Here is a 27,673-nt window from a genome sequence, read left to right as displayed (position 1 = left end):
ACATGTATATTAAAAATAGTGTCTTTGAATGCTTTATTTGTCTGTATATATTGATCTTTTGCAAATAATTACACATGTATATAAATATATACATGTTGGAGAGTGAATATGTAATTTTGATCAAAACGTTTTTGATGCCTGGGAAATAAAAAAAAATTAAAATTCACCTTTAGTTCATGACATTTAATTATACTTGCACTTCCGGAAGAAATTTTATTACTGATGCAAATCCTAGCTGCTCAATAAAATGTAATAATTAGAATTCTGTATTCCATTTTAGTATCGATTGTCTTCAAATTTCAATACCAGCCAACGACCCACATTTCAGGGGGCGTCAACGTTGTATGTCCTTCTCAAGGTCAATGCCAGCAGAGTCTTTTGATGGCTGTGCACCAGGTAAAATTAAAGCGTCATAAAAAGTCTCGGCAATAAACATTGATTTTCAAGTAATAATAACCTTAATTTATGATTGCACTTTATCTATATTATACCTGAATGAAAAAAAAACTAATTAACCGCAAAACAATCTAATCATCATAAAAAGATTTTGTCAATAATTTTTTAATTCACTTTCCTAATTAGGGTTTCACAAAATGACAATTATATATCTATAATTTAACGAGAGCAATTGTTGTCATGACCGATTCCTGTTCTTCACGATTTTTTTTTTACCTCTCTTTGATTGCAATATGTGTAAAAAAAAAAATAATAAGGATATAGAGAGTTAAACTTAGTGATTGTTGATAAGATGACGAGGTTTTGAGATTTTCCATGAACATGAAACCAGTAACTCGGAACTTTTTTTTAACAAAATAAAAGTTAAAAAGAAACCAGTCTGGCAAATCAGAGAACAGCATTTGCACATCCGTCGTCATACAGTACAAAAATCGGGAGGTTGTTAGTGGGATTGATTAAATGCAACTTGTTATTGTTATCAATATACATGTATATTAGTGGTAATCGAAACAAAAATAGAAGATTATTTTCATATCTTTTCATAACTATTGTGTGTTAAAAAATGTTCATATTCTTACTTAAAAGGTCCCGGGCACAGTTGTATTACATTTTTTGTTGTTGTTGTTGTTGTTGTTGTTGTTGTTGTTGTTTTGTTTGTTTTTTTTCTTAGTTTATTTTTTTAATCATTTTTTTTTCAATTATTTTATCTTTATTATTTTTATGTTAATTTTTTTATTCTTTTCAAAACTTCAGTTAAATGAGTTGAATTTTTTTTTTAAATATTCTTAGAATTCAATGACAAATCATTCTTCAACAAACATCTGCCTATGTAAATACGGCACAAACTCTGTTACTGTTAACTTTAACGTTTTACCGGGTGTGTTCAACTTGTTTAGTCTTCGCACGTCACTGAGCAGAGACTGGGTGATGCTGATAAGTAGGTTTTGCTTTCAAACGTTTTACTCTGAATTTTCTTGATTACAGAGTTTAAAGTTTTCATTATTACATTACCATATTTTTAAAGTATTAACTTCAAATCTGTTACCAAGCCATGTAACTGTTCGCAATTTTTTTGTGTAAATTTTTCTTGTATGTCTTTTAAATATCAAAAGTACAATACATACTATACGGGATTTTGAGTAGATATTATCATGCATTCTCTGTAAGCACCACAATTTTACTATAGGGCTTGGAAACGACATCTCTCCGCTTTTGATAAAAATTGCACCACAGGTCACCTTGGTACAAATCCAGCACAAATGATGGTGTTAGAAGTTCCACACGTGCATTCGTTTGCCATTGAATTGGGCCTGTTTTTGACCCCAAAAAATATATTATAAATAATCGGTTATTCCAGCATTAACCCTACTCTTAGAAAAAGGTCTGCAAAATGAAAAAAATTGAAGTGGAGTGGAGTCTCAATGCTATTTTTAGTAACTTTTATCTATAAATAGACTGATTTTTTTTAAAAAATCCAAAAAATCAAATTTGGGCAGAGTTTAAGATGCCCTTGCTAGGTAATTAGACAATATATTGTAAAAGTCAATATGCTAATGAAAGAAACTGGACACCAATAACTACTATGCATATTTTTGAAGGGGGTTCCGTTTTCTATTTATAGATTCAAACGCCTAAAAATAGACATGTCTCATAAAATGTTGAAAAATGACTATTTTCTATCATTTGGAAGCTCCATTAAACCATAAATAATAAACGTACCGGTCTCTCCAATGTTTCATCAATAAGAGCAGGGAATAATACAATAACCCACACATTATTGAGGATAGACTCTCATTTCTATAAATAGTACACATGTTTGAAATTAGACGCATATGATTGATTGATTGGTTAACGTCCCATTCGAGAATTTTTCACTCATAAAGAGACGTCACAGTATGCCGGTGAAGGGCTTCAAATTTGGATCTATACTCGGCACTCAGGGCCATTGAGCAGTGAGGGTTCTTTATCGTGCCAACGTCTACCATGACACAGAACCTACGCTTTTGAGGACACATCCGAAAGACCCGTGACTTTCACTTCTATTTTTAACGGTATATTCCTAATTACTTAGCAAAGGGCATGTTAAACTTTGCCCAAATTTGATTTTTCAAATTTTTTTTTCTGAAATAAGTCTATAGATATAAGTTACTAAAAATAGCATTGAGACCCAACTCATTTTTTTTTACAAGATGACACTACTTATACTGAAGTATAAAGACATGCATTAGATTTGAAAAATATCCGCAGACAATTTTTTTTTTATTTAACCTTAAAATTCTCAAAAAATACCGAATTTCACATTTTTCACATTTTCAGAAACTATAATTATCATTTTGCAGGACCTTTTTCTAAGAGTGTTTTTAATTCTGGAATAACCGATTATATGCCATGTATACCCTAATAGTTGATGTTTTCTTATAATACAATGATTTATATTTTATTTTATTACATAAAAGACAAAAATGCATTTACATTTCCTTAATTTTCTTTTTTGTTTGGCAAAAAAAGGCCAAAAACGGCCAATTTCGATGAATCCGTTTCCATGGCAACCGGGTGTGAAACTTCTAAGAACATATTTGCTGGTGTTTTACCAAGGTGTACCTGTGGTGCAGATTTCATCAAAATCGGAGAGATGTCGTTTCCAAGATTTTTTGCTACTTACAGATAGCGTATGTTATAGTATCTCAGTATGTTTAAGAAGTAATTAAACCTTCATTTCTGAATTTACATTTAAATATACAGTTTATATGATCATCTATTTGATCATTACAAAAAAGTACATTCATAGACACCATAATATCATTTCGTCGTTTATTCCTATCAAGTTTAATCATTTTCAAGGTCATCGGGAGCAGGTCAATCGTCTGACGTCATATATCGATGCTGGAAACGTTTACGGCAACAGTCTATCATCGCATGCTTTACTGAACGCTCCCAACGGTTTGTATTAAGCAATTTATTTCCCAAATAAATTAAGGGGGCCAGCTGGGGTTTTATTGTGGGAAAACTACAATAGAGAAACTTTTATTTTTATACCATCTAACTTACATTGAATTCAATGTACATGTTAAGTTTGGGGAAAATCTATTTTTAAGGGACCATCTCAAAATACTGCTATATTTACTATAGGATTATATGGGAAAGTGCCAATTTTTCGCTCTTTGAAGCAAATTATACAAATACTACAATAGACTTTCTGCTCACACTATAATATATGATGAGTAATTCTATATTGTACATTATATATAAGAACGACAAAATTCTACCGCCTTGTTTCCAGAGGGGCCATCTCAAAATGCCAAAAAATAACGAATTTCCTTGTTTTTATAGAGTACTACAAAATGTGACGTATACAAATAATTTATACAAAAAATAATAAATATGATAGAGACATTGTCAAATTTGTACGTTTCAAATTTCAAGAGAATATATTTATTACTTTTTACTTTATAACACCTATCACTTAAAAAATCGTTTAAAAATCAGTAATTTAAAATTGTAATAAAATTGTACAACCCGTAATTTCTTAATTTTGTTCAGTTTTAATAATTTAAGTGAAGAAAGTTGCTTTAAAACAGAACATACGCTTCGTTTTACTAAATATTGCGCAATGGAAACCCCAGTCGGCCCCCCTTAAATAGCAATCCAAGTTATACTGTATAACCTGGGTTGGGGCAGTTTACGCTTTATAAACCGAGAAGGGGTTTATAAAAAAAAAAGTGTAAACTGCTCCAAACGCGGTTATACCAGTTTAACCTGGGTTGCTATTTAATTCATTCCTTATAACTTAATTTTCAATTATTAAGTATAGAAAACAAAACAACTTCTCCCTTAAAACGTCTTCAAATTGTTCATATTTTAAACGGTAACGTCAGTCGTATTGATCCGTTTTTGACGTAAGTCATTATGACGTAGGCAATCCAGGTTATACAATTTAGATTAATTTTTTATCCAATAAAATGACGCGTTACAACCAAAATTAAATTATCTTGACAAGCATTAACCTACACGGCGGGGAGTCTACGTCATCGTATGGGATCAGAACACACAACAATGGAGGACAAATGCTCCGCTTCGATGTAAGAAGTAGATATTTTTGAACTTATAAAGAATGAATATTAATTCAGTCTCCTGCCTACAAAATGCAGAAGAACGTCAAGTACAATAAATTTTGCAACTACTGACAAACTTGTGTCAAACGTCTAATAAATACGAATATGAGGATCCATGAACTTTTTCAAAGGAGGGGGATGAATTTTTGCAAGGATACAAGTAAACTAATTGGAAACTATGTATTTGAAAGAGTATTGCAAGAATGGGTTGTGCAGGTAAGTGTTATATAAACATCAGTCGCTCTAATGGAAACATCAGGATGTGTCATCGTCGCAAACCACTGCCAAAATGTACGATTCTCCAATTCTGGCAGGACTCCGAACCGCGGCTCGAGACGATGCAAAATATGTATGCAATGAGAAAAAAGCAACTTATTGTGTGCCCAATATCCGTTTTTGTGTTGTGTTGGTGTGGCCTGCATCATATCTAAATGCAAAATATGATTTTTACTTTTTTCTTTGATAATTCGAGCATATTAATAAACTGTCAAACAAATCAAGATATTTTTTAAATATTAATTCTGATATAAAAGCAGAAAAAAAAAGTGTCTAGTACAATTGGACCAGCGAACAACTGGTCGAATATTCAAAATGTGTGCCCCACATCCTGGGATTTTTTCCTTTGTTTACAAACTGTGTCGAAGTGTTTGGAACAATAAGATACTATCACGAGCAAACGTACAAAATTTATTGTACTTGACGTTCTTCTGCATTCTTTAGGCAGGAGACTGAATTAATATTCATTCTTTATAAGTGGAAAAATACCAGGTACATGTATCTACTTCTTACATCGAAGCGGAGCATTTGTCCTTCATTGTTGTGTGTTCTGATCCCATACGATGACGTAGACTCCCCGCCGTGACCTAAGATCATAAAAAATAGTTTCCCCTCCTCAAATCTACTTTGAATTATATTTTAAAAATCGTTTGTTTTTCACAATTTTTACTAAGTTAAGTTGGTGTAGTACTGCATTATTTTGTCTGTCTGATATCGGTCCTTTGATAACTCTCAGCGTAATTTTATTTTTTCTTTAGGCTGTTTGAATACTACAAAGTACAATTTATTACCTCCTGGGGGTGTTTGCAAGATCCTTAGCAACGACAGAGACCACTGTCCCAGGGCAGGTCAGGAAAGGTTTTTCTAAGTTTGAAAATTTTAAATTGTCAGTATGATTGGATTCCATAAAATTTTATAGTTGTTACTACATGTATATGTTAGACAGTGAACTAGCAGGGGACAACAAATTTTTTGCAAAGTTGAGAGTATGAGACGAATGACGTTTTATAATCATGTAAAATTTTAAAACTGAATTTACAAGTTTGCCCTGGTTCCATGCTTTGATAATGTAATTCCTCAGAATTCCCCAAATACAGTTTATTACGTCAAAATCAAAGTTTATTCTTAACGTCAGATATTAATCCATATAGTAAGATAGTAAGATTTATTTCAGGGGATGAGAGGGTGAGTGAGAATCCGTCCCTTGGAGGAATGCACGTCATATGGGTGAGACAACACAACAAAATCGCCCAGCATCTGGCAAAAACTACGTCATGGTCTTCCTACAAAATATTTCAAGAAACCAGAAAAGTTATAGGCGCCATAATGCAGCACATCACTTATGGAGAGTACTTACCCAAAATATTGTCACCAAGGACCATGGCAAGGTAGTTATTATACACATGTATAATGAAGAAGAGTTGGATTCTTGGTTTACGTGTATTGTAATCTGTACGATTAATCGATAAATAAGTAAAATGCATTGAAAATGTCAAGAATTCAAGAACGATAGAACTCCTTTAAATTCATTTAATTGAAACCCTCAGTCCATTCCATATAACTATACAACTCTTGGATATTAGTAATTAATTTATGCTTCAAAGCAAAGATTTACAGTTCTAATTTTTATGTACATTTTAGACGCAGCCTTTATTTAAGGACCTCTGGTTATGAGGCTCGGTACGATCAGGAAACTGACCCCTCTGTCAAAAATGTGTTTGCAGCGGCTGCTTTCAGATTCGGACATTCACAGGTTTGATGATATTTCTTTATTTTCATCAAACAGGAATCATAACTTAACAAAATTGCTGAATGAATTTATTTTTGCTAAAATTGTTAGGCCTTAATTTACACTCTAAATTTTCTACGGATTTTTATGTGAACTCGATCATGACAAGTATCACTCAGCGGATGTGACAGGTTGGCAGGAGATGCTTAATCCTCCATAGCATCTGTTGTATGAAAATATAAGCATGCAAAGGTATGTCCGGATCTACCTTAAATAATAGTAGCAGTTCACATTTTTTACCAGATTCCCCCACAGTTAGGGTATCTGTTCAAGGACATGACCAGTCGCTCCTTTAAGCTGGAGGACACCCTGATGGACCCTCATCTTGTGGTGACCCAGAATGGTGTATATCTCCCAGACCTGGTCCGGTTTGTCCTACAGAATAACTCCAGACTCGTAGACAGGTTGTATTACTAAATCATATTACCCAATCTTGCTTTGTTTTTATGCTACTATAATATAAAAATGAAGATAAATGATTAAAGCATTTTATTAACATTCTTTTCTTCTGATTGAAAATCTTTTAATGTGTTTTTTCCCCAATCTTTCAGGCAAATTGAATCAGCTGTTCGAAATACACTGTTTGTTGATTTTAAAGGCGAGAGTTTTGATCTGCCTGCCTTAAATTTACAAAGGGGGCGTGACCACGGACTGCCGCCTTACACGGCCTGGAGAAAACATTGTGGTTTGATTGTACCTAAGTCATTTGGGCAACTGGTGGACCATGACGTCCAAACCAGAGAAAAACTCTCCAATGTGTACGAGTAAGTGGTGCTTTTATTAGATTAAACAATATAAGTGGGCCACTGGTGGATCATGATGTCCAAACAAGAGAAAAACTCTCCAGTGTGTACGACTGAGTGGTGCGTTTATAAGATTAAACAATTTTATTATATGCTTGAATAATTTTCTTCTCTCTGATTGGATGAGATTCAACAATGTTAGAAAAATACTACGTTATAGTGACCTGCACGTGACCTTCCAGGTCAATATAAGGATTATTGCAGATCAATATAAGGAATTATTTCTGTTCCATATTTCCTGTGATAATGTGTTCTTGTTGAAATTTCTCGTTAAGTCTTTCAATTAATTGAAAGCAACAGTCTTGTAGAGTTTGCTATCATTTGATCATATAATAAAACAGTTATTGCTGTTTTTGAGGTCAATACCATGATTTAGACACCTGAGGAGTATAATATTCACTGAGCCGGAAGGGCGAAGTGAATATTGTACTTTGAAGGTGGCTAAATCATCGTATTGACCTCAAAAACAGCAATAACTGATTTATCAAAAAATAATCAAAAATAGCAATAATTATATAATATTAATCTTAAGTAAGCTATATTACATGAGTACTTTTCACATAGTTTATGCATCCGTTCTTGTTAAGAAAACAAAAACAAACAAATGCGTATCGTAAAGCGCAGTGAACATTATATGAGTACATTTATTGACTTGGTTATAGGGCATAATTCGTTTTATCTGACCCATGACAAGACCAAAATTGTCAACATTAATTTCCATGCATTTTTATAACGATGAATGATGAAATGATGTTATAAAAATTAATACGCTGAGATTTTTAACATTCTGTGTCAAAATGAATGCAGAATTTAAACAACACGCATTATGTAACAACATGTTTTAGATTATAGCATTTTTTGTTCATGCATTTTGTATTGTAGTCAGCGCAAAATGTTTATACATCGAATATCATTTAAACAAATTTTTATTATGATATTTTTCTTTATATCATTTTGCGGATGGGAATAACGCAAAATGTAGTATTCCCTCGCAACAGATTGGAAGGTGATATGGTAATGCACTTTGTGTGTGAATGGGTAAAGTTTGTCCTTCGTGTGTGTGAATGGGTAAGTTTGTCCTTTGTGTGTGTGAATGGGTAAGTTTGTCCTTTGTGCGAAACGGAAGTGTCCTCATGTTGCATCGAGATCGATGTTGAATGCATGCCTTGATTTATGGATATGATCTATGCGAGGGGATGCTACGCTTTGCGATGCACTTGTCATTTAAATTTAATGGTAACTATATCAAAATCATTTAATTTTCTTGCAAGCACAATTGCAAGGTTACTTTATCAGGTTTGACAAAGTCAAATTATCCTGTATGTTTTATTTTTTCTAGATTAGTATCTGACATTGATGTATTTGCTGGAGGAATTTCAGAACTGCCAGAGGAGGGCAGCGTTTTAGGACCGTTATTTAACTGCTTACTTGGAAAACAGTTTCACGATCTGAAGTTTGGTGACAGGTACTGGTTCGAAAATCCGGGAGTAGGGGGATTCACTCCAGGTAAAGACAAGTATGAACACAAGAGTGAAAGAGAGGGACATTACTTCAGGTAACAACAAGTATGAACTCACGAGTAAGATAAGAAAGGGGGGTTCACTCCAAGTAAAGACAAGTATGAACACAAGAATAAGATAAGAAAGGGAGATTACTCCAGGTAAAGACAAGTATGAACACAAGAGTGAAAGAGGGGGACATTACTCCAGGTAAAGACAAGTATGAACACAAGAGTAAGATAAGAAAGTGAGATTACTCCAGGAAATGACAAAGTACAAACACAAGAATAAGATAAGAAAGGGAGATTACTCCAGGTAAAGACAAGTATGAACACAGGAATAAGATAATGAAGGGAGATTACTCTAGGTACAGACAAGTATGAACACAAGAGTAAGATAAGAGAGGGATATTACCCCACTCAAGAGTAAGATAAGAAAGGGAGATTACAAGTAAGAACACAAGAGTAAGATAAGAAATGGAGATTACTTCAGGTAAAGACAAGTATGAACACAAGAGTAAGATAAGAAAGGGAGATTACTCCAGGTAAAGACAAGTATGAACACAAGAGTAAGATAAGAAAGGGAGATTACTCCAGGTAAAGACAAGTATGAACACAAGAGTAAAAGAGGGGGACATTACTCCAGGTAAAGACAAGTATGAACACAAGAGTAAGATAAGAAAGGGAGATTACACCAGGTAAAGACAAGTATGAACACAAGAGTAAGATAAGAAAGGGAGATTACTCCAGGTAAAGACAAGTACGAACACAAGAGTAAGATAAGAAAGGGAGATTACTTCAGGTAAAGACAAGTAGGAACACAAGAGTATGATAAGAAAGGGAGATTACTCCAGGTAAAGACAAGTATGAACACACAAGAGTAAGATAAGAGAGGGAGATTACTCCAGGTAAAGACAAGTATGAACACAAGAGTAAGATAAGAGAGGGAGATTACTCCAGGTAAAGACAAGTATGAACACAAGAGTAAGATAAGAGAGGGAGATTACTCCAGGTAAAGACAAGTATGAACACACAAGAGTAAGATAAGAGAGGGAGATTACTCCAGGTAAAGACAAGTATGAACACAAGAGTAAAAGAGGGGGACATTACTCCAGGTAAAGACAAGTATGAACACAAGAGTAAGATAAGAAAGGGAGATTACTCCAGGTAAAGACAAGTATGAACACAAGAGTAAGATAAGAGAGGGAGATTACTCCAGGTAAAGACAAGTATGAACACAAGAGTAAGATAAGAGAGGGAGATTACTCCAGGTAAAGACAAGTACGAACACAAGAGTAAGATAAGAAAGGGAGATTACTCCAGGTAAAGAAAAGTATGAACACAAGAGTGAGATAAGAGAGGGAGATTACTCCAGGTAAAGACAAGTATGAACACAAGAGTAAGATTAGAAAGGGAGATTACTCCAGGTAAAGACAAGTATGAACACAAGAGTAAGATAAGAGAGGGAGATTACTCCAGGTAAAGACAAGTATGAACACAAGAGTAAGATAAGAGAGGGAGATTACTCCAGGTAAAGACAAGTATGAACACAAGAGTAAGATAAGAGAGGGATATTACTCCAGGTAAAGACAAGTATGAACACAAGAGTAAGATAAGAGAGGGATATTACTCCAGGTAAAGACAAGTATGAACACAAGAGTAAGATAAGAGAGGGAGATTACTCCAGGTAAAGACAAGTATGAACACAAGAGTAAGATAAGAGAGGGATATTACTCCAGGTAAAGACAAGTATGAACACAAGAGTAAGATAAGAGAGGGATATTACTCCAGGTAAAGACAAGTATGAACACAAGAGTAAGATAAGAGAGGGAGATTACTCCAGGTAAAGACAAGTATGAACACAAGAGTAAGATAAGAGAGGGATATTACTCCAGGTAAAGACAAGTATGAACACAAGAGTAAGATAAGAGAGGGAGATTACTCCAGGTAAAGACAAGTATGAACACAAGAGTAAGATAAGAGAGGGAGATTACTCCAGGTAAAGACAAGTATGAACACAAGAGTAAGATAAGAGAGGGAGATTACTCCAGGTAAAGACAAGTATGAACACAAGAGTAAGATTAGAAAGGGAGATTACTCCAGGTAAAGACAAGTATGAACACAAGAGTAAGATAAGAGAGGGAGATTACTCCAGGTAAAGACAAGTATGAACACAAGAGTAAGATAAGAGAGGGAGATTACTCCAGGTAAAGACAAGTATGAACACAAGATTAAGATAAGAGAGGGAGATTACTCCAGGTAAAGACAAGTATGAACACAAGAGTAAGATAAGAGAGGGAGATTACTCCAGGTAAAGACAAGTATGAACACAAGAGTAAGATAAGAAAGGGAGATTACTCCAGGTAAAGACAAGTATGAACACAAGAGTAAGATAAGAGAGGGAGATTACTCCAGGTAAAGACAAGTATGAACACAAGAGTAAGATAAGAGAGGGAGATTACTCCAGGTAAAGACAAGTATGAACACAAGGGTAAGATAAGAGAGGGAGATTACTCCACGTAACAACGTTATATGATGTTTTTGTCGGAATGAAAATTAAAAGAAATTGCTGTTTTATTCGGGCATAGTATGAAATAAAATGTGCGGAAATACCTCCAGAAAACCAAATTATAATTAATTACGAAAATGACCGGATCGATACTAAAAAATTTAATGGGTAATAAGTAAAGAGGATCAAAGCTTGCCAATCATTTTTGTGAGTTCGCTTTACTGACGTTATTTCAGCAGGAATTTATATTTATACTAGATGAAAATTTGAGCTTTCTGAAATAGATGTATTTGTCATTTAAAACTTGTAACTAATATTTTGTGACTAAGTGTATTTTTCATTTAATCTTCAGCAATATTTCTGAGTATAATTTCAACAGAATTTTTATTAAAAGATAATATACCCATCCTTAATACATGTAGAACAGCTACAGGCCATTCGCAGCGTAACATTGGCTTCTGTAATTTGTAATACTCTCGACATCGACAAAGTTCAGAAGGACGCCTTTGAAGTACCACATAAGGGGTAAGTAATCATAATATTAACATCGAAAGTATAGTTTAATTAAACGGGAAAGAGAAAACTACTTAAGGAACAAATCAGCACATTGATTTGGTTTTATATTTCTTATGACCTTTATTAATTATATTAATACAATGTATTCTTATTTAAAGTAATACAATATATATGCACTATTGCATTAATTAAGTCATTTCCTTTTTTTTCAGAAATCCACTCATTGCGTGTGAAAAAATTCCAAAATTGAATTTAGAATCATGGAAGAAATAAAAATCATACATGGCCAGACATTTGGTGTGTTTTTTTCCATTTATTATTGAGATGAAAATTTCATCCGACTCGAATAAAATACCGATGACACTTGGAGAAATTATTCGCCAACAATTGTCCATGGCAATAGTATACACTTATCCACTGGTTGTGAGTGGGATAGCTCTTTTATCAAACCCGCGACAGGGAACTATTCCCCGAGGGCTTGCCCGGGAGGAATAGTCCCTTTCAAGGGTTTGATGAAAGAGCTATCCCACTCACAACCAGTGGATAAGCGTTTTATTATACTGATGTATAATATAATTTTTGAGGTTTGAATTTTTTTGGAGAAAGATAATAGTGCAAGAATAATCTGAAATCCTGATGACGTCACAATGCTACTGAAGTCATTATGACATCATCAGTCAATAGATTTATCGCTGGAAATCAAAATTGGAGGCAAAAATTGCATGAAAATTCTCCAAGGGTGGATAGGAAAAACTATACCCCGGGGAATAGCTTTGCTATGCGTGAACTATATAAGATAGTCATTTTACCTTCTAAACTTTATATAGGAAACATTTTAACAGAAGTATAATAATCTAAATTATTTACATTTGCAAATGTTTTCCTTTATATAACACTACTGAAAGCAAGCGTATTTATAACTGTATATTTACATTCAGTGTAATTTTCCTTATGAAATCCATTAGAAATCCATGACGTTTAAATCTCTATAACACACGCGAAACCTTGTCACCCCGCGTTAGAATACACAGTAGGAACTATATGCATTTTCAATACTTTATGATCACCAAAATGTACAGTATTTGACACAATTTAATGAAAAAAATTAACCCTGTTGAATTAACGAAAAGATACATCAAATGTGGATTTAAAATTAGTTTGTCACTTTTTTCCGCGCAATGTTCGTTTGCGTTATTTAACTTTACGACGTCGCAAACGTCACCAAACTCCATACAGTGTCGATTCTCCGGGACTACTTTCCCTACGAATAGAACGCCACTGCCACAGGCTTTCCAAACTTTTTCCAAAATTTGGAAAATTGGCTTGCGCGAGTAATTCGGTTTTCAAAAAATTCAAACTGAATGTTTTGTATAAGTTAATTGATTTAAATAAAGGAAGATAACAATCTTTCTATTTATTTTTTAGAGCAGCAAGTAACGATTTATTTTTTTTCAATCCGATTAAATCCGGATTATTTTTTCAAGCGTAGTTTACACCAAGTTGCAATGGCGGCTTCCATGCGTCGTTGGAAACGGAGAGAAGTTTCGTGTCTTATGGCTGTAATACCACACATTCTGAATGAATTTGATAGAAATACAAAACTGTTGATGCAAGAGAAATGGTATATTTCATGGTTGTGCGAATGGCATCAATAATGATGAGAATATTCGAGAAAACAAAAGAGCTTTGTAATATGAGACTGAGCTCAATGAAAGCTAAAAATTCTGTGATGGCAGTGCTGAGGAAACATTGATGTGATAAAAGGTAAAGTTTGAATACTTTATCAGACGAAACAATTTCTGTAAATGAGTAACACATGTCCATCGTTATGATAACCATTTAGACCATGAGTTCTTCCAATTTTTACAGGTCCAGAAAAATCACAAAATTTAGCTATATACATGTAGCTAAATATACCTATATATAGCTTTATTTGCCTATAATATGTTAGACGGTGTGACCGTTAGTGAGGGCGGAGCCATGAAGAGAAAATTGCTACCTTTTATTGTTTAATGACAAATCAATTAAATTCTGAAATTGTATGTCAGTGTCAGAGAATCATAACAAAGAACTCAGTTCTTAAAAAAAAACTTTTCATTCAAATACATGTAATAAATCTAAGAACTAACTGAGATATTTCATCATGAGACAAAGGGTTGTCTAGCCAGAGCACTAAACGTCGAAGAGTATAGTGGGGAAAGGGAGCGGCCTGCACTGGACCAGTAAGGGATTCAACGTACCGAGGTCCAAGAAATGTGATACACCTCGGCCCAACGACACCTCAAACTTTAATGCATGTAACAGTAAACTTGTTCCCAAATATATCCCACAATAATCAACTCATAAACTTTTCTGAGCATCATTTCTTTGTCTTTTACTACTTTTAATTCATATGCTTATTTAACAACACTGATCTGGAAACCTCAAGTCATTTCTCAACTGTTATTACTCCCATTACATTATCATAGTTATGACGTCATCTAAAGTAAGAACAATATTGTCAAGACTGAGATCAGAAGACGAACTCAGATGACCTAAAATACAGACAGATGGTCTACTTCCTGGATGAATCTCATCATCAGACCAAATTTGACTGTGTTACTATCACGAAGGTTGAAAATATAACAGCATCACAACTTTTATGAGAAAAAAAATTTGCAACGGATGCATGATTAGGGACATTTACTAGTATTAGGTCCCTGTTGTGATATATCTTTTTTAAAGTTTCTTCTTATTTATTTCTTTTTATTTTACATTAATTGGTAACCCATTGATTTAATTATTATGATTATTTTCTTTATTTTAACGAAAAATGTATATTTCACTTTTCAGGTTTTTTTTTTTTTTTTTTTTTTTTGGCTGATGTTGTTAAAACAAATCTGATTTAAATAGTCTTTCGAATTTTCTAAATCTAACATTAACACAATCGTTTTGAAAACAGTTATACTTTTTAATTATCTGAAGAAAAAAAAACTCGAAATTAAAAGTAATTTTTCTGGTACATTGTATCTTTGTTGTTTAAGACTTGGTTAATCTTATAATTTCAAAACCAAAACTTATGAATAGTAGGATACACTTCTGAGAAGTTTGAATTGAATATTTAACTTTATTGATATCAAACAAAAATTCTGAATATTTGCTTCATGTTTTTAAAAGTTTTAAAGCACATTTATTAGGATAGAAAACTATATTGATATGCTTGATGTGTTTTACATTAACAGCATGCACTGCAACATTGAAGTCATATAACTTTGTGACTGTATATTTACATGCATTTACTGATACATGCTGAACAACTACCTCTCCAGACTGTACATCATTCATTGTCTAACTTAGTTTTTCCTAATTTTAGACTTTACAGTATATATGTAATTCCAATTGTCTAAAAAAAATCTTTTCTATATTTTTAAAATTCATATATATCAATTAAGATTTTTGTTTTGATTATTATATTTAAGATACTGAATTTTTTTCATTTGAAAAACTTCATAAAATGAAATATTGAGTTTTAAAAATCACAACAAAAATGAGACTCAGACTTCCATCTGCTAAATATTTATATATCTATGTACAAGTAGATATTTATAAACAATTTGGATACCTAAAAAATTTTTAAAAAAAATATTCCACACATTTATTGAGTCCCTATATTTAGACTTTTCACAGTGTATTAAATTTTAAATATAACTTTTTTAACTGTTCAAAAAAATTGTATAGTATGTCTAAAAAAATACTATATTTCTAGCTTGGTATGTTTTGACAATAATCCTGAAGACATTCGTTATTATTAAATTTCATTAACAAATAAATAAGGATTATTTTCCTTCTACAGTCTAGTGAAAGGCGCCACATATAGATCCGCTCCTCAATAGTGCAGACAACAGCGCCGCCTATAGGGAATTTCTAACCAATCAAATGCCGTTATACTTGTGAAGCGCGAACTATAAATAAATCTAAATGTCTAAATCGAAAGTTGGAAGATGGATTTGATTTTAAGTAAAAAACCATTACTACTAATTATACTTGGATTAAATGGTTTTCACTTTGATGAAAGTCTCATCAACAACGAGAATTTGCGCGTGAATCAAAACGACGCCATTTTACAGGACGCCATATTGGCGACAAGAATCTCAGTTCCATAGGTATTGTAATTGACATATAGTTTACAATAGATTTCTTTTATTTTTCATATACATACGTGTTACCTAAATGGAGAGCTTCGCTCTCACGGGCCCTTCGGGCCCGTGAGAGGGCTCCGCCCTCTATAATGTAGCTTTTTTTGTTTTTTTTTGGGGGGGGGGGGGGGGGAGTAAATTTCTGTTTTTCAAAAGCAGACAAAAAGACGCTTAATGAAGCAGTACTTAGTTTTCAACTTTGAAATGGACTGAAAACAAAAACACACACTTTTAAAAAATGTAGATAAATAAAGCTATATAGGTAAATTAAGCTATATAGCTAAATATATTGATTTCCCTGGACCTGTTTAATTATAGCATAGAACAGAAGAGTTAGAACACATCATTAAAATTAAAAATTAATTATAGATTGTCTCATTCTAGCACGTTAAGTCTTAAAATTATAGAAAATCATTGTTATTATTCAACTAGGTTATACAAGTAGACCATATGTTACACATACAACATTGTAGATCTCATGTACATGTATCTATACAAGCTACAAATTTTGAAAATCCACATATTTCCTACTGAGGAATTGAAAATGAAGAATACTATTATAATAGAGAAGTAAACTAAAGTTTGATTTTAACAGGAAAGGGAGAGAACAATGAGGACAACACCAGGATATGACTACAATGTCACCCAAGGCTTAATTCCTAAAATATAGGACTGTGGTGCTTTATCGATCCAGCTTTCGGACCAGAGTAAGGCACTCATGACTGTGACAGATACTGCCTGATTATCACATTGAAGGTAAAAAATGCAAATATCATAAGGCCAAAAAAAAAATAATAGTCTTGTTTCCTGCTACCAGCCTGAAAAAAATAGGGAAGGTAGGTCAGAAAATAATTTTTTTTTTTATTTCAATTTATTTTTTTTTCCAATATGGTATTTGTTGGATATGAATTATTACAATACCAAATTAAACCTGGGGTAATGGTAATGTGTAATGGTAATGCATTGTAATCATTACATTTTTTCAAAGTAATGGGGTGTAATGTGTAATGGATCCATATTTAAATTACAAGTAATTGTATTGTAATTCATTACTTTAAAAAAAGTCAGTAATGACCAATCACTTTTCAATTACATTTCAATTACATTTTGTAAATTAGTCTCTTTTTATTTTTGAATCTGAAACAAATAAATATGAATGAGAGGTTATTTTTTATTAATAATGTTAGAGTCTAAAAATTAAAATCCTTTAGCCTACAATATTTTTTATATTATTAAACATATCAAATGGTAATTAATTTATAGACAAACTAAATAATTCCTCTAATAGAAATCTTCTTGACAATTAAGATAATTGTAAAATCAATTGAAGAAAACCAAAGAAAAATATTAAAAGAAATCATCAGGTTTTAAAGAAAGATACAAAAAAGTGATATTAATACAGGTATAGTGAGACTGCCAGTTAAATTAAGATACAAATTATATTTTTCTATTTTAACTCTTTTCAATATGGTAAAATGGACTTGGTAAACATGACACAAGATCAGTATGATTTATTGTAGACACAAAGAGAAACTAAGGCCAAATATGAATATAGACTGATATATTGACCACCATTCATTTTTTGGTAGCTTAAGGCCTCAAAATTTAAACCCTACATCCAAGTACTTGTAATTATCACCTTTGGTCATGTTTAATTTATGGCTTCATTGATTATACCTGTTAAGCTAATCAGAAATCCTGATTAATTCATTATGTTTTTAATACTCATACATTTATAGCATTATCTGTTAATTAAATATTAGTTTACATAAAACATCTACATGTAGTAGGAAATGTTCAATAAATCATTTATTTAAAAAACAAAAACAACAGAGAGAAACTAACATCAGATATTGAACAAAACTACAACATTGAAAGTGTTCTGATCTGCTTTCTTTGTCAAGTGTTGGATTAATAAACTACATGAACATGATACATGAATCCAAAATCCAAATACCACTCTGATTTATAGATCTGAGGGAAAGCATATTATCGAGCAAAAAGTGTGAGAAAGTTAATTTATAGGTATAAATTGTGTAGTGATACGTTTCGTGTTTTTCTCTTATAAAATGCTCCTATAAAATGTAATGTGTAATGCAATTAATTACTTTAACAAAGTAATTGTAATTTAATTAATTACTTTTGTAAATGAGAGTAATGGTAATTGTAATTGTAATGATAAAAATTCCAAAGTAATTGTAATGTAATGCATTACATTTCAAAGTAATTGACCCCAGGTCTGAACATGTCACTGGTCAATATTATCATTTAAAATAAGTAGTGTTTCATGCAAGTCCATATTAAAAACATGTATATTTCATGAAATACCACTTGATTGTATATTTTTTCACTTTTGGATCATGAAATTTTCGATTTCCCCTCAAAAACTAAATAAAAACTTTAGGGTCAGGTGCAAAAAAAAAAAACAGGGTAGGTCCAGTAGCAGGAAACAAGACTTTTTATTTTTGGCCTAATCTCCTTCAACACGCAAAACAGTATCAAAGGATCACTTCATTCTAAATAGGGATTTGACCTATAGGACCGGGCTTGGTTTTTTTCTCTACAAAAAGCTTGTCGATTTCCGTTCCGATTAATGACATTAGGCCCAATACTTTTAACAATTTGTTTTTTCCTAAATCTTTATTTCAGTGAGTAGAGGTAAAAGAAACCTTTTCATTGATTTTCTGAGTTTGTTATCTCCAATGTAAATGTAATACATGTAATTGATATTTGTCTTTACTTCTCATTGTGCATAATGGTAATGTCTACTGTCTCTGAAATTCTATTCTTTATGTCTAGTCTATTTATCTGTGGATATAATAAAAAATGTCATTAATGTGTGCAAATTATATAGGCCTAAATGAAATCCAAGGGAGTACAGTTACTGATATATATGTAGCCAAAATCAATGTGATTACATTCTAAGGAATATTTGCAATTAAAATTCGACGCAGCTCAATGCTGTCAAGAATGCCTGTATTGCTAAACCAACAAAAAAAGTTAAATGCCAATTTTTAATGCCTGTATGTTTTTAATGTCTATTTTTGCCAAAAAAAAAAAGGGGGGGGGGGGGCTAAGTCCCCCTCCAGTTCCAATGCCTTGTCACGAATGTCACGATTCAAATTTTTAAAATAAATTTGTCTTTGTTCTGATATATGAAATTCTGAATCTCATTTTCTAAGATTAAAAAAATCTAAAATGAGGTTTATTCTATCAGTTCACAAATAATGATGTAACAGTTCTGAATACTGTACATTACAATGAATACAACAAAAGTAAAGTGAAAACTCTTTAATTAGGTTAAAAGACTAAAAAGAAATTGCATACATTGCATACATTGCAATATCCCTACACTAGCCACAGTTTTATTTTTTTTAGTATAAAGTAAGCTTGAGTAAATCAGGAAAATGTTACATCATAATGTATTGTATTTGACTTGTTATGCCCCCATATTCTTAGATTTGGGAGTTTATATTTTTTGCCCTGTTTGTCCATCTGTTGGTCTCTCTTTCTGACTTTCTGCCTGTTTGTCCACAAAATCTGTAATGCAGCTCACATTTGGATGTGTTGGTCTATTGCTTTCACATTTTACATATTTATTCCTTATGTAAAGAGTCTAAAGACCTTTCTGTGGGTACAACCAAATTTAACTTTGACCTTTGGATTTTGACTTGCATTTGAAAAACTTCTATCTTTGCCATAAGCTGCCATGCAGGGCATCAATGTTTCGTAAATATCTTGTTTTCTGATATCATTCATAATATCATGATGTAGTTTTGTAACCATGCAACTGCATGTGTATGACATTGTGTTTATTATCTAATTTGTTGGAATGCCTTACATTTACATGTATCTGTTATTCATAAATTTAGATGCATAAATGACAGTTTTTTTTATATGTGTGTATAAGTAAACAGACAGTGAGAAGTTTTTATTTATCACAATTAATTTTTTTTCAGACTGATTTTTGAAGGACCTTTCTACCTAAACAGAAATGTATGAATGTCAGCATCACTGTTTCAAACACTCAGCACCCTACCATCAAAGTGGATATGGTCTTCAAAGACAAAAGGAATGGATGTGATTTTCAGAGACAAAATGAGCCCCCAAAAGAAGTCACTCTTGTTTAACTGGGATAATTTTTTTCACATGTATCATTGTTTTACACATACATATTTTTAAGTAGAAGTAACAGTTATTCAACATATTTTTTTTTCTTTTAATTTGAATACATGTAGAGGCAAATGATAAACTTATCACATCAGAGTTTCATTGTGTTGTTATATTTATGTATGATACTATCAATCAAAACAAGTTTGATACCGGAAATCCAGGAAAAACACCCTAAATGTGTATTTATTTTGCAATGTTTTTCATAAGTATTATACAAGTCCATCATACCTTTGCTGCCATACAGGGATTATGTATTTTACTTTTAAATGTCATGAAGATTCACCTTGAGATAAATTTCTGTTCTTTACTGAATCAAATTGAATGTGGAAAAAATACAAAGATACAGAAAAACCCCTCACCTTCTTTTAGTTGTGGACAATGTTGACATGAGCAAATTTGTGCTGCCCCCCCCCCCCCCCTTTTACATTGAGTTAAATTGATTGTACTGTATTACTTTTAATTACAATAAGCCTTAACTATTTTTTTTTATAATTACTTGAAACACTGAGGTTTTTAAACAATAATCAGGCATTGAGCAGTTTTAAAGTATGTATGAAAAGGGGGAGGGCATAGCAAGTAAAACTAAAAAAAATACTAAAAACCTTGACAAGCATAAGTCTGATTAGAGACAGACATTGTACATGTATTTTCAACAGAAAAAATGAATACAATATCATAATCATGTAGTGAGTCTGTTACTGCAAGGGAAAGTGCACGGAGGTGGTGACTGTATTTTAATAAAACTAAGACATAAAGAATTCTGAATATCTTCACCTCACCCAATGTTATAAAATGGCACGATAACATTGTCATTGAAAGAAACGAAATCATTTTATCCAATCAGAGAAAGATTTTCTATAAACGATAGAGAAAATAAAAAATGTCCGCAAAGGCGGATCCCGTGCCGGCGCGCCGTGCGTGCCCCCCTCCCCCGTTTGAAATTTTTCTACATAAAATTGATATGTCCATTATCCTAAAATCAAGGAAGAGCATCTCTTATTTATAAGGATTTGTCAACCCCTCAAAAGGACCATGTAATTCGAAATTCCTGGATCCACCACTGGTCCGTACGTTGCATATTTTATTTTCTGTCAACGCAATGCATGCTACATGGAAATAGCGTTTACTGCTCACTGGGACCGACTTTTTGAGAAGTTTAGATAAATCAAGATTTACATGTATATAAAATGACGACCGATATGCAGGAACAGAATTTTAATCAATTACGTTGTAAAGGAAGGGGGGGGGTCCGAACATAACCATTTACTGTTGAAATTGTTCACTGAAAGGACACCCCTTGTATCTTGAAGTATACATGTATTGATGCATTCAAATTCAGGCACGTAGCATCGTTTTTGAAAGTGGGGGGGGGGGGCAACCTAAGAAAATTTTTTTTTACTTACCCGAAAAAGTTGACAAGCAAAAAAAAAAAAAAAGAACGAAAATTAAAAGTTGCCCAAACTCGAAAATCCTATTTCGTGGGGGGGGGGGGGGGGGGGGGCCAACTTACTATCACTTCCAATTTTTTCCTTACAATCCTTGCTATCACTATACTATGGTTATAAAGTAGGGATGCCAACCATCCTATCAATGAACATTTACTGTAGTAAAGGTTATATTGGGGAAAAAAGTGGGGGGGGGGGCCATGGCCCCCCCCCCCCCCCGGATGCTACGTCCCTGAAATTGGCATGGATATATTAATGAAATTTGTGTGAAAAGGTTGAACCAACAAAAATGGTAATATGATTGAAGTCATTTTTTTTAGCTACTCTCTCTATATCTCTCTCTCTGTCTTTTTCTCTCTGTATGGGGGGGTTGTATTGTAAAAAAAAAAATCTGGCTGCCCGCTTATATTTTATAGCGATATTACGTTCCTGTTTATCGATGATGAAAATGCAAATTGAATTTTGATTTTTAATATTTGTTTACTTCCTCAATTATTTCGTTGATATTTTCCCCCAATTCTAAATTCGGGCGTATGAAAAACAATCGTCTTTATTCATGTTTTTAGATTTTAAAAAGTGGAGAAAAGCTAAAAAAGAAAGATAGAACGGTTAAAAAAATATTCTTAAGCAGTTTAATCATCGTTACCAGTTTCTATGTTCTATAATATAATCGGCGTCTATGTGTAATTTTGAATTTTATTTACCGATTCAATAAATCAGTAAATAAACAGGCTGCATAAAGCTTGTTAATGATGGTCGGACCTTATGTTTTTTTAGTCTGAACTAAAATACTAAATGCATTTGATTGAATTTTGTACTTAGCACATAGATAACTCAAGTATTTTTTTTAAGACATATTAATCATCTCGCATGCACATGGTGTATAAACCATGATAATTATTAAACATGTGAATTAAATGTTTAAATAAAAAAAATGATATTGAAACAGGGGATCGCTAATGCTTGCATGTATTTTCATGTATCAACAGAATTTTACTCGCATTTTAGATCTAGCATTCTCTAAATTTTAGCGCGCCTTATTTAACTGTGACGTCACGCAGTCAACCACGGTTGAACGAGGTCATATCAAAAGGCCTGTGGCAGCGATGATATGGAGTTGTAGCGTAACGTAATACTGAGCTGTTTGGAGCTTGAAACGTCACAAGCGGCTCTTACGTCTATAAAGCACACCAGTTTTGAAGGGCGCTAATTAACATTAAAGATTACCGAAATAACAATTATGTAGGGGGAAAATTAAAGAATGTAACGCGCGGTATTCAATTTGTCGGCACGGCCAGGTGTGTTATAGGACTGAAGACACCCTAAAATATGAATTCAATGCTTAAATAAATACAGAAACGGGGTCAAAAGGTCATAGATGTGCGTATGGATAAATGTTCGACGTAATTTCTCAGTGACGTCATAAAGGGTCGACGCGCGTTCAGTGGATTACATACATGCCGTTGGGTTTGAAAAATAATGCATTTCACACGTTATAAGTCACAATCAGGCAAAATTAAAGTATAAATAAGTCACAAATGTAAATATAATTTTTTGAGTTTTATTGGGATGTAAAACGGGTTGGCATATGATCAAATCTTATATATATATAGACATACAATTGATCAGATTCTATCATCCTCTTTACTCGTAGACATCAGGCAATCAAACTGTTGGCATGATTCTTCTAAGTACTGAACTCTCCATACATCCGGAATTGTGAATTTCATGGCCCCTGGGTCAGGAGTTCTATTGATTATATAGTAAAAATGTATTAATTCATCGAAAATTTTCTCTCTGGGTATTAAGCCGATGAACTAAACTGAAATATAGTTATTGTGAACAAGAGTGCCTTTTCCAAAATTGTGAATTTCATGACCACTGGGGTTTTTTTTTTAGGGTGGGACTCTAATAATTATTCAATAAAATGCATGGATTCTATAAAATAATTCTTCACTGCTCCTGGGCAATGAGCAAGAGAGCCTCTTTCAAAATTGTGAATTTTATGGCGAATGTTAGGGGTACTAGTGTTAGGGAGGGGCTCTGATGATTATAGTGAACATGCACTAATTCTTTGAAAATCTACCCCTCTGCTCCTGGGTATTTACAATTGATCTTTTTAACTAGTTATGATGAGTAAAGGTTCTCCTTCAAAAATTGGGAATTACATCATAACATGACCCCTGGGTTAGGGGTACCGGTGTTAGGGCGGGCTCTTATGATTGTAAAAAAGCACTAAATTCTTTGAAAATCTGCTGCTTTGGTGCTGATAATCAAATAACAATGAACAAGGATGCTTCTTCAAGAATTATGAATTTCATGGCCCCTGGGTCAGGGGTTCTAGTGCTAGGGTGGGGCTCTAATGAATATATGGTGAAAATGCATTAATTATTTGAAAAATCTCTGTTCTTGGGTATTATGCCGATGATCTAAGTACATAGTTATGATGAGGAGGGGTGCCTCTTTCAAAATTGTGAATTCCATGGCCTTTGGTTTAAAAGACATCAGATTCAATATATGGAAAGTTGTTGCATGATACTCAGGTGAATGATGGTGATCTATTCAATATTTGAATCATCCTGAAATTAGCTATCGTGCTTTATATCAGTAAAATACTACGGACGTTTTTCATACGTGCTTAATTAATATTTTTGAAGCGATAGCTATAGACTGCATGCTCTAAATAATGTTGTCCTTGCCGTAGAAATGTCGCTAGCTTACCATATCAGTTCTGGGTTTATTCCTCTAATATTTACTTGAACGACACATGAGCTTGATTTAAAAAAAAAACAAACAAATGATAAATTCTTAAGTATCTTACTTGCTTCAACTACAGTAATACATTTAAACTTTAAAGAAAATACAAAAAATTTCATGAGAAATAATTTAATCAAATAATAAAACGAATGCTGAAATCGTATTAAAAGTGTATATCTTGGACCTATTTTATATATAAAAAAAATAATAATTATGTAGTACAGCACCATAAAGCAAATATTCCTGTTTTTCAAGTCGTATCTAAATAAAATTTAAAAACTTTTCAATGCAGATGACAACAACATATTATTATAGTGTCAAGCAATTTATTGCGTTTTACAATTTTAATACAGTTTGAAGTATCAAAATGAATTTTAAAAGAAATCATTTTTAAGCAGGCCACAGTTCACAGAATATATACTTGAACATGAAAATATTTTCAGATGACGTTTTTCTTACTAATTACGATTTTGAACGCTCTGATTTCGTCCTTCTTCTGCTAATTCCAAGATGTTATTTCATTTTTCGCAATTACATTTCATTCTTATTTGTGACTGTTTTCCTTTGATCTTGATGCATTTGTGACTGCGTATAATATATCTGATATGTAGCATGGACCTTGCGGAAGTCTTGCTCCAGTTTTTTCATCAGTGCCTTGTTACAGAAGCAGAGAAGGCGTTTCATATGGTACCTGGGTTCTGAAAACCTCCAGACATAGAACACTGGGTTACAGGCACTGTTCAGTAAAATCAATACAATAAAGGCTATATATATTCTTTTCCATGGTTCTGTGTTCAAATCTATCGGGAGGGTATAGATTGTCATAAAGGGCAGATAACCCGTTATAAAAACGCCAATAAAAACCGACATTTTACGTACTACTTTTGATTGGTCTTTGGAAAATAAAGAATTCTGCTTCAGGAAATTCTTTGCACAAATTTTACGTAAGCGTTTTCGAATATGGTACAAAAGATAACAAAATATGACAAGATTAGAAACTATAATAGATAAAAGTACTCCTCTAAAAGATATATTTACTGCATTTCTCTCTACTAAGACGACAACATTACACGTTAGTCCAAGAACAGTGTTGTGAGTAAAAAACATACCGTAAGTTAATAAAAATCCAGCTATCCAGACTCCCATACAGACTATAGTGACGTTTGTCTTTGAGATAAAACTGTAGTACCTCATTGCAAAAACAAAAGCAAAACATCGATCTAAGCTCATCATTGAAATGATGAGAAGCGAAACATTTATAAATAAAAAACACGGGTATTTTTTCACATCGCAGTTATATCTCTCCAAAAGCAAGGTGTTTGGCAAGGCCAGACAGAAGCCCGTTAAAAGGTCAGAAACAGCCAAGTTGATAGAGAAAATCCTTATTTGAAAATTTAATCGTGAACAAATGCTAAGCAAGAAAATTGACACAATGTTCTCAAAGAGCATGATTCCCCCGGCGGTCACTAGCAGGTTGTCAGTCAACAGAGGGTCGGGCTCCATCGTCCGATTCCAGGAGACAGATTCAATTTGGCTCATGTTTTCGAACAGTTTCATTGTAGCAAGGCGAAAATCTTTATAGCAGTTTATTAAATCAATTAATGTAAATGTGTTCTTGAAATCACTTTTAGAGTCTTTCTGGTAATGATAAAGAGAGAAATGCTGACGACTCACAGACTTTCTCCTGCAATTTATAAATATCTGAAAATGATGACGATAAGACATCACTGCCAATGAATTTCTCTCAGGAGGAGCCTATTGTATGTACATGGTGTATTGTAGATCTATATATCGCTTTCATAACTTCCTCGGACGTTTAAAGATCCAAAGCAGTTCCTTTTGCTACCTGTATGTCATGTCAAACGTGGCAAATGCCAATATTCGATCTTTTCCATTAATATTATATAATATTATACAGAAGTACGTTAGCATCGAGGCAAATACACGAAGAGGAGCCCAGTTCACCCGAAACAGAACTCTATCCTTCATAACGAAAATTATTAACAATCCCTCGGATACAATACAAATGAAAAATTATAGAATACAAATAAGAAATTTTACAATACAAATAAAAAATTTATATAATGGAAATGGAAATTTTAGAATGCAAATGAAAAATAATACAATTTAAATGATTTTTTTTACAATTAAAAAGGGAAAAATATAGAATACAAAACAAGATGTGTTTGTGAAACACTATGCGCCCGGCGGCAACAAAGTTCTAAAAAGCAATTTTTAGCAAATAGGTCACAGTCAAGGTCACACGATCATTGTCCTTGGTGGCTTTGAAAACACTTAATTAGTGGAGTATGCATACCAAATATGAAGTCTCTATCTCCTATGGTTCAAAAGTTATTTTGAAAGTTCGAAAAAGCTATTTTTAGCATATAGTTCACAGTCAAGGTCACAAGGTCATTGATCTTGACGTCAGTTGAAAGTGCTTAATTAGTGGAGTATGCGTACCAAATATGAAGTCTCTATCTCTCAAGGTTCAAAAGTTATGGCGAAGGTTAAAGTTGACAACAGACAGATAAACAGACCGACAAAGACAGACAGGACAAAAACAATATACGCCCCGAATAAATTCGGGCGTATAAGAAAAATATAGAATACAAATGGAAAACTACCGAATACAAATAAAAATTATACAATACAAATGAAAAACGTTACAATACAAATTGAATAATTATATACAATACACAATACAAATGTACTAGTATTCTACTAATAGTCAGCTGCAAAGAATATTTATAAAGGAGCGTTCAACAGTGCTCAACTGCACAGGAAAAAGAGGAGCGTTGAACTGCAAATAATATGTAGGAGTATTCTACTAATGGTCAACTGCAAATAATATATATAAGTCTAGAGTATTCTATTAATGGTCAGCTGCAAATATCTAGGAATATTCAACTAATGGTCAACTGCAAAGAAAATAGAGGAATTCTCTGTACACTTCTATATTTTCAACGGTAGCAAATCGCATTAAATTTTGGAGTATTCAATGATTCCATAAAATACCGCACATGATATACATGTACTAGTATACATGTACTTAAAAAAAAAGAAACGTATAGTAGGGAAAATAGATAGATAGATAGTTTTGTCACAGCTATTCTACAAATCTTACAGACATAAAGGTCTGATTTTGCAAATTGCAACCCCCC

The 27,673-nt window shown here is 32.9% G+C and overlaps 1 protein-coding gene and 1 long non-coding RNA gene across 2 annotated transcripts; both read left to right on the top strand.

Annotated features, from left to right (window-relative positions):
- Positions 1-258: 258 nt before the first annotated feature.
- Positions 259-12,250, top strand: LOC134277636 (peroxidase-like protein 3). The gene is made up of 10 exons (XM_062759967.1): positions 259-396; positions 3,298-3,396; positions 5,603-5,692; positions 6,019-6,232; positions 6,486-6,597; positions 6,877-7,037; positions 7,185-7,397; positions 8,776-8,942; positions 11,866-11,968; positions 12,172-12,250. Exons 1-10 carry the CDS (start codon positions 345-347, stop codon positions 12,230-12,232), a joined length of 1,272 nt encoding a protein of 423 aa, XP_062615951.1. The 5' UTR covers positions 259-344; the 3' UTR covers positions 12,233-12,250.
- Positions 12,251-13,649: 1,399 nt separating this feature from the next.
- Positions 13,650-20,803, top strand: LOC134277635 (uncharacterized). Its single transcript, XR_009994289.1, has 3 exons — positions 13,650-13,723; positions 16,730-16,890; positions 20,094-20,803. It is a non-coding gene; the product is annotated as an uncharacterized LOC134277635 (long non-coding RNA).
- Positions 20,804-27,673: the final 6,870 nt, after the last annotated feature.

The sequence above is a fragment of the Saccostrea cucullata genome, unplaced genomic scaffold (assembly GCF_032062105.1).
Source record: "Saccostrea cucullata isolate Sc308-1 unplaced genomic scaffold, CSIRO_AGI_Scuc_v1 ctg6409, whole genome shotgun sequence".
Taxonomy (NCBI): Eukaryota; Metazoa; Mollusca; class Bivalvia; order Ostreida; family Ostreidae; genus Saccostrea; species Saccostrea cuccullata.
This window is presented reverse-complemented; position numbering and strand designations above follow the sequence as displayed.

Bases quoted from the DNA above. Each gene is read 5' to 3' on its own strand.
- LOC134277636 (XM_062759967.1), top strand. From the start codon at position 345: ATGTCCTTCTCAAGGTCAATGCCAGCAGAGTCTTTTGATGGCTGTGCA. The intron at 5,693-6,018 runs GTCAGGAAAGGT...GATTTATTTCAG, and splicing joins AGACCACTGTCCCAGGGCAG to GGGATGAGAGGGTGAGTGAG. The intron at 6,598-6,876 runs GTTTGATGATAT...ATTTTTTACCAG, and splicing joins TCAGATTCGGACATTCACAG to ATTCCCCCACAGTTAGGGTA.